Source organism: Oryx dammah, unplaced genomic scaffold, assembly GCF_014754425.2.
Source record: "Oryx dammah isolate SB20612 unplaced genomic scaffold, SCBI_Odam_1.1 HiC_scaffold_29, whole genome shotgun sequence".
Taxonomy (NCBI): Eukaryota; Metazoa; Chordata; class Mammalia; order Artiodactyla; family Bovidae; genus Oryx; species Oryx dammah.
In genome coordinates this window covers 77055310-77062977 of record NW_024070213.1, presented here as the reverse complement: position 1 = coordinate 77062977, position 7668 = coordinate 77055310, and the positions used below count along the sequence as shown (strand labels likewise).

Below are 7668 nucleotides of genomic sequence, written 5' to 3'. Positions count from 1 at the left end.
GCTGTTGCGTGGCTTCTGACCCTCCGGCTACTGATGACCTGCTTCCTGATGTTTCAGCTGAAGGCACACGTGCAGCTGCAGATAACCTGGCAGTTGGCTGGGAAGCTACCCCCGGTGTCCCAGCCACTGCTGACCTTGCTGTGGTTGATCCCGGTGTCGCTGCTATTCCAGCGGAGGAGAAACGGGTGCTGGATTGTCCAGCCGTAGTCTCTGTTACTCCAGATAAGGCGACAGTGGGCTGAGAAGCTTCACTAGACACTGCAGGTGCTCCTGACCTTCCTGGTGATGATCCAGGGCTCACTGCTGCTCCCGATAGAGGCACGCTGGTTCCGGATCTGAAGGCCTCAGTCCCTGTTGCTCCAGAAACCTGGACAGGTGTTTCTGAACCTAAACCAATTCCTGCATAACAAGGACATCTGAACCATCATCCGGGGAAATGTATCAAAACTTAAAATGAATGAGGTGATATCTACCATTAGGGTGTTATTTTAGACTTCCTGGCTAGCAAATCCTGTCTGTAAAGATCGTATTAATTTTGAGATGTGACAAGAAGCACAGAACTCTCTCATTCTCTAGGGAAATATCTTTCCAGTTGTGGGATCAAACAAGGCAAAAGAGAAACATGTGCTTTTATGCTATAGAAGTAGAACTGGATAAATGTATATTTATTATGAGAAGTTAAGTGGTGTATATTAGAACGTGATTATATGTTTGTGCAGATTATTGTAAATCAATGCAGGAAGCTTACATTTTTCTAAATGCAATGAGATATAATGTTATGCCAGGAAATGATATATTCATATATATTTAAAATCCTTCTTGCTCCTCTGTAGAGAGTATAAGGTAATTTGTACAATAGAAATTGGTAGACCAGCATGATGTGATTTCAGTAATTCAGATGATATATAAATGCCTAGGGCTAGAGAGGTGATAAAGGAAATTGAGAATAGTGGATGAATTCAGCATATATTTTCAAAATATCATTAAGAGGTCTTGCTTTATTTGGGAAGTGCAAAATTGAAAGACACTGCCATCAGAATAACTTTAAGATTTTTACTGATTAAACTGAGTCGGTAATGGTATTGCTTTTTGATATGGGAAAGATTGAACATGTGTGGGTATGAAAGAAATACAAGAATTCTGTCTAGCACATACTAAATCTGAGTTATCTATTAGACATAAAAATGAAAATGTCAAGTTATCAATTCAGTATGAATCTAGAGTTCCAGAGAAGCCAAGACTGGGGATATACGTTTGGAAATCTACATGTAAAATATCTTCAAATGTTTCCTATACTTAACTTCCTATGGATTACACAATCACAACCAAAAGGCCTGTGTCCCAACTACCAGAAGCTTCTTTTTGAGCTTAATTTAAGGGAACTTCCCACCCACCAAGTTATGCCTCTGCATTTTTCTACAGACTAGTTTGCTATCTACCAGCTAACACTGTTATTGCCTCTGAAACCTTCAGTTTATTATTATTCATGTGACCCTGAGTTAGCATTCTGTTTGAGGTCTTGAGGTGGCCACCTTGGTGGCTCAGATGGTAAAGAATCCATCTGTAATGTGGGAGACCTGGATTCTATGCTTAGATCAGGAAGATCCCCTGGAAAAGGAAATGGCTACCCATTCTCCAATATCCTTGCCTGGAGAATTCCATAGTCCACCAGGGATCACAAAAAGTTGGGCACAACTGAGCAACTAAGCACCTTAAGGTCTTGAAGCAATTAATTTCACCATACCTCATATCCTCTCACTCTGTGACACTGAGTAAGCCTACATTTTGGTTTCCTCTATCATCTGTGGCATTCTAAAGTCATGTTGGACTTTGTCACTATTATTCTAAACTCTTACCTCCTCCAAAGCCCGTTCTCTATCATAATTATTTTTATCCTGTCCTCTGGAATTCACATTCAATGATTTCATTTTTTTTTAATAATAATTTTTTCAGTTGGAGGAAATTGCTTTACAATGTGTGTGTTGGTTTCTACCATATGACAAGTCAAATCAGTCATAATTATATAACTGTTTTACAAAATTTCTACTTCCTCCTAGCCCTAACTTAATGGAATTAATTCTGCAACACACTAACATAACTCAAAATGCTCCAAATTTTTATGTGAAAAATTCTACTAATGGATCAGATGAGGACAGAAGCCTTGGATTTGCAGAGACTTGTATCTATTAATACATAGTGGTGTGTGTGTGGGTGTGTGGGGGTGTGTGTGTATGGGCATGTTTCCAGCAAAACTTCACTATTCGTGATAGAGGTGGAAGTGCTAAAAACAACAACAAAGCCTACTCCCTCCTACATCTCCAATTCTTCTGGAAGACTCTTTCACACAGTCTGTTATTTTTAACTCATTTATAAGAATAAAGCTTCTTGATCCTTTATCAGACTGAGAATTTTTATTTATTTACCAGATATCCACCAGATATTTATCAAGCTATGCATTCAGCTAGTTACTGGGAACACAGCTGAAAACAAGAACAGGCAAGGTGACAGGATCTTTCTTTACTTTCAACAGAAATTTATCATGTTGGCTGCCTATGTAGTAATGGTGAATAATTGGATGAAGAATCAATAGTCTAGGCCCTGTTTTGGCTTCACAACATACTCATCCTGTGACTGAAGTAAACACATTGATTTTTTTCATAAATAAAATATAAATAATTACTAATATATTATCAGTTGCTCAAGGTAGTTTTATGATTCAAATAGGTAAGTGTATGTGATAATATTTTGCCCATATTACACTTCCAGTGTATTTTTTATGGTTATCATTTTTTATTTTTGTTAAAACAAAGATTAAGATGACTCATAAATGATCTTGTACAATGGTTAATGATTGCCTTATTTTTTTTATCCACTAAATTGTATTCAATATATTGGGTAAAAATCAAGATATAAAAACAATATTATTTTATTCTACCAATTATATTTTTCAAACACATTTTCTTATTTCATTAGAAATAGCCACTAATCTTATTTGTTTTTAGTCTCTATCTTTAGTTCTTTGAAACATGTTAAGTATTATGAGGCACAAACATTAGGTATGGGTTGAGCTTTGAGCAAATGAGGTATTGTCATTTCTTATTTGCAAATTCTAGAAAATAAGATATTTTTAAACAAGTGTGTAGAGATTTTAGGGAACAAATTATTTCCTGATTTTAAGACAATGTAGAAGGACATGTTATTTATAATTCTCAGAAATTATTCTCAGAAAGCTGTTCATCAAGGTTCTATACCACTTTTCAATTTAAAAATTATGAAAATATTAATATTTTAAACTACAATAGTTTCTAATTTTATCAAAAGTAACTAACACTGTTTTGTAATTATTTGGTACTTTCCATTTATATTTATTTTTGCTTGTTGTGGAATTGACTTTGTGTAGTGCAATGCAGACCTTAGATAAAGAAACATAACTAACTGGATGGGAAACACATCCTATCTGAAACTCAAAAATAACATTTAAGGACCAAATAGAAGATAATTACAGTTACTTTTTAAAGTAAATCCACTATGGTTGTATTAAATAACATTTCAGTGATTTCAAAATTGACCATAAAAGAATATCAGATTTTAAGTGCCACATTAATCTTGCTTGGGCTTCCCTGGTGGCTCAGACAGCAAAGAATCTGCCTGCAATGAGAGAGACCTGGGTTAGAACCCCTAGAGGGAGGAATGGCTACCCCTCCAGTAGTCTTGCCTGGAGAGAACAGCCTGGTGGCCTACAGAGTCCATGGGTCCCCAAAGAGTCTAACCTGGCTGAGCAGGTTAGACTTTCATTTTCACTTTTATCTTGTTTAGTAATGAAGACACCTGAACTGTCAGATCACTGTCATACTCTGTGACACTAGTTGCATCACCTGACTTCCAGGCGTAATCCTTATTAGGGAAAAATAATGGAAAACTCTCATTCACAGAATTTCTTAATCTATGAGGTAACCCCACAGTACTATAAGTAACCACACAAGAGACAGAGCCAGACTTGCCTGTGAGTGTCCAAGAGCCTCCAATAGAGGCGTGGGTCAACAGCGACCAGCTGTGGGGTCAGGGACACTGAATACAGCAGTCTTGGGAGCCACAGTGTGCTGGCTATGTCCTTTTGAAGGAGGTCACCATAACTCCTACCATAGTTTGGCCTTAGGTCAAACTACAGGGAGGGAACACAACCACACCCATCACCAGAAAATTGGATTAAAGATTTCTGAGCATGGCCCCACCCACCAGAGCAAGACCCAGTTTTCCCTAGAGCCAGTCCCTCCCATTAGGAAGCTTCCACAAGCCTCTTATCCTCATTCATCAATGGGAAGACAAAATGAAAACCACAATCACAGAAAACTAACCAAATTGATCAAATGGATCACAGCTTTGTCTAACTCAATGAAACTATGAGCCATGCCATGTAGAGCCACCCAAGATGGTTCATGGTGGAGAGTTCTGACAAAATATGGTCCACTAATGACAACCCATTCCAGTACTCTTGCCTGGAAAATCCAATGGACGGAGGAGCATGGTACACTACAATCCATGGGGTCGCAAAGAGTCAGACACGACTGAGCGACTTCACTTTCACTTTCAAGGAAGGAATGGCAAGCTACTTCAGTATTCTTGCCCTGAGAACCCCATGAATAGTATGAAAAGGCAAAAGGATATGACACTGAAAGATGAACTCCCCAGGTGGGTAGGTGCCCAAAATGCTACTGGAGAAGAGTGGAGAAATAGCTCCAGAAGGAACGAAGAGGCTGAGCCAAAGTGTAAACAATGCCTAGCTGGGGGGGGTGGGGGGTGTCTAGTGGTGAAAGTAAAGTCCAATGCTGTAAAGAACAATATTTCATAGAAACCTAGAATGTTAGGTCCATGAATCAAGGTAAATTAGAAGTGGTCAAATAGGAGAAGGCAAGAGTTAATATCAACATTTTAGGAATCAGTGGACTAAAATGTACTAGAATGGACAAATTTAATTCAGATGACCATTATATCTACCACTGTGGGCAAGAATCACTTAGAAGAAATAGAGTACCCCTCATGGTCAACAAAAGAGTCCAAAATGCCCATACTTGGGTGCAATCTCAAAAACAACAGAATGATCTCTTATCATTTCCAGTCTATGTCCCAAACAGCAATGTCGAAGAAGCTGAAGGTAAATGGTTCTATGAAGACCTACAAGACCTTCTAGAACTAACACCAAAAAAAGATGTCCTTCACACATCATAGGGGACTGAAAAGCAAAAGTAAGAAGTGAAGAGACACCTGGAGTAACAGGCAAGTTTGGCCTTAGAGTACAAAATGAAGCAGGGCAAAGGGTAACCGAGGTTTGCCAAGAGAAAGTACTGGTGATAGCAAACACTCTGTTCCAACAGAAGAGACTACTCTACAAATGGACTTCACCAGATGGTCCATACCAAAATCAGATTGATTCTATTCTTTGAGCCAAAGATGGAAAAGCTCTATACAGTCAGCAAAAACAAGACCAGGATCTGACTGTGGCTCAGACCATGAATTCCTTATTGCCAAATTCAGACTTAAGTTGAAGAAAGTAGGGAAAACCACTAGACCATTCAGGTATGGCATAAATCATATATCCCTTATGATTATACAGTAGAAGTAACAAATAGATTCAAGAGATTAGATCTGATAGACAGATTGTCTGAAGAACTGTGAACAGAGGTTAATGACATTGTACAGGAGGCAGTGATCAAGACCATCCCCAAGAAAAAGACTGGAATGCAAAAGTAGGATGTCAAGAGATAACTGGAGTAACAGGCAAGTTTGGCCTCAGAGTACAAAATGAAGCAGAGCAAAGACTAACAGAGCTTTGCCCAGAGAATGCACTGGTCACAGCAAACACACTTTTCCAACAACACAAGAGACAACTCTAGACATGGACATCACCACACAGTCAATACCGTAATCAGATTGATTATATTCTTTGCAGTTGAAGATAGAGAAGCCCCAGTCCATGGGATCACAAAGGTCAGACACAACTGAATGACTGAACAACAACAGTGAGATAACCAATTCCAATTTAAGTAGATTACAGAAGGGCCTACTTTTCCATATTATTAATAATTTTTACCTTTTTTACTTTTCAAAAAATATGCTTTGGCATACATTTATTCATTATTTCATTTTGATCCTCATCACAATCCCACTCAATAGATTACATTGCTCAGTTTTTACAGATAAGAAAACTAAAGTAATAGAAAGTGAAAGTGAAGTGGCTTAGTCTTGTCTTACTCTTTGCGACCCCATGGACTGTAGCCTACCATGCTCCTCCAACCATGGGATTTTCCAGACAAGAGTACTGGAGTGGGTTGTCATTTCCTTCTCCAGAGGATCTTCCCGACCCAGGGATTGAACCCTGGTCTCACACATTGTAGGCAGATGCTTTACCATCTGAGCCACCAGGGAAGTCTAAAGTAATAGAGGTTAAATGATTCATTCACTCAATTACATGATATTGATTCTAGGAGTATGTGGACACTGCTTGGGAAAGTTATTTATTTCTGGATTTTTTCACATCAGAAATGGCTATTGAATATTTAGAAAATACCTTTTTTAGCCTCTATGTAGAAAAATAGCTGCTTTTATTTCTTTTAGAGCTATTAGTATGAAGTACAATTTTAGGATTTTGTAATTTTGAAATGCTTTCATTAAAAATTAGCATAAAATATTATTAAATATTATTTTAATATGCTTTTGGATTCTAATTTCAGCCATTTGTTTTTGCTATGTAAACTCTTTAGTTGCTCTTTCTTTTTGCTTTTTTATTTCTCTTTTGATAGTCAGAAATGTTATATTTTATACTGCTATTTTTATGTAATCCCATTAGCATCCTCTGAATTTTCTTTCAGATAATGCCTATTGATTATTCCCTGTGAGCACCAATAAAATTAACATAATTTATTCTCTCCTTCTCTTTCTCTTCTGTACTTTCCAATTTAAGTAAATACTATTTTCTTTATTAATGCTTATTTTTTCTTGGTCATTTATACTTTACTTGGACATTTTTATTTGGTCAAATATGTAACATTTTTCTTCCACCTTTCTTTCAACTTTTGTTATACTGTTAGTGTTACAGTTAAACATACTGCTAAAATCTTTTAGTTTGTCTTCAAAGCATCTTTATGCTGCTTAACACTCCTCCAGTAATTTTATTATGAAGGGCTCATGGCTACATAATTCCCTGTATGTTTTTATATTCCTATAGCTTTAATACTTGAATTACATTTAACTGGCTATGAAACCCATGGCCCACATTCTCTTTTTTTGTGTATCTAAATGCCACTCTACTCTTAAGTCTAATGCTAATCTAATTTTCTTTACTTTTTAATAGCTGTCTTTTTCTTCAACATCTATAAAAATTCTTTTTCTTCCAAGTGTAACATTTTTCTAAAGGCACAGAACTGATTCTTCCAGGTATAAGGTAATCATTTCAACATGTAGATTTGAATTTTTTTAATTACAGGAAACATGATCCGATTTATAATTCTAAGTATTAGTTTGATTTCATTGCTTTTTCTTCTCTAGAAACTGTAATTATATATATATATGAGTTATTTTGTCTATTTCCTGTAATTATTTGTCTATTATTATTTGTTATTTGTCTGTTTCCTACTTCAATCTTCTTTACTTTTTCCTGCAATTTTTTAGGGA

General features: G+C 36.7%; 1 protein-coding gene across 1 annotated transcript in view; it reads right to left on the bottom strand.

The window, feature by feature from the left end:
- LOC120858073 (apomucin-like) overlaps positions 1–7668 on the bottom strand; it is an 81858-nt gene that overhangs the window by 70529 nt on the left and 3661 nt on the right. The window contains 1 exon segment of the mRNA XM_040233942.1: positions 70–416. Coding sequence (XP_040089876.1) covers positions 70–416 — 347 coding nt within the window.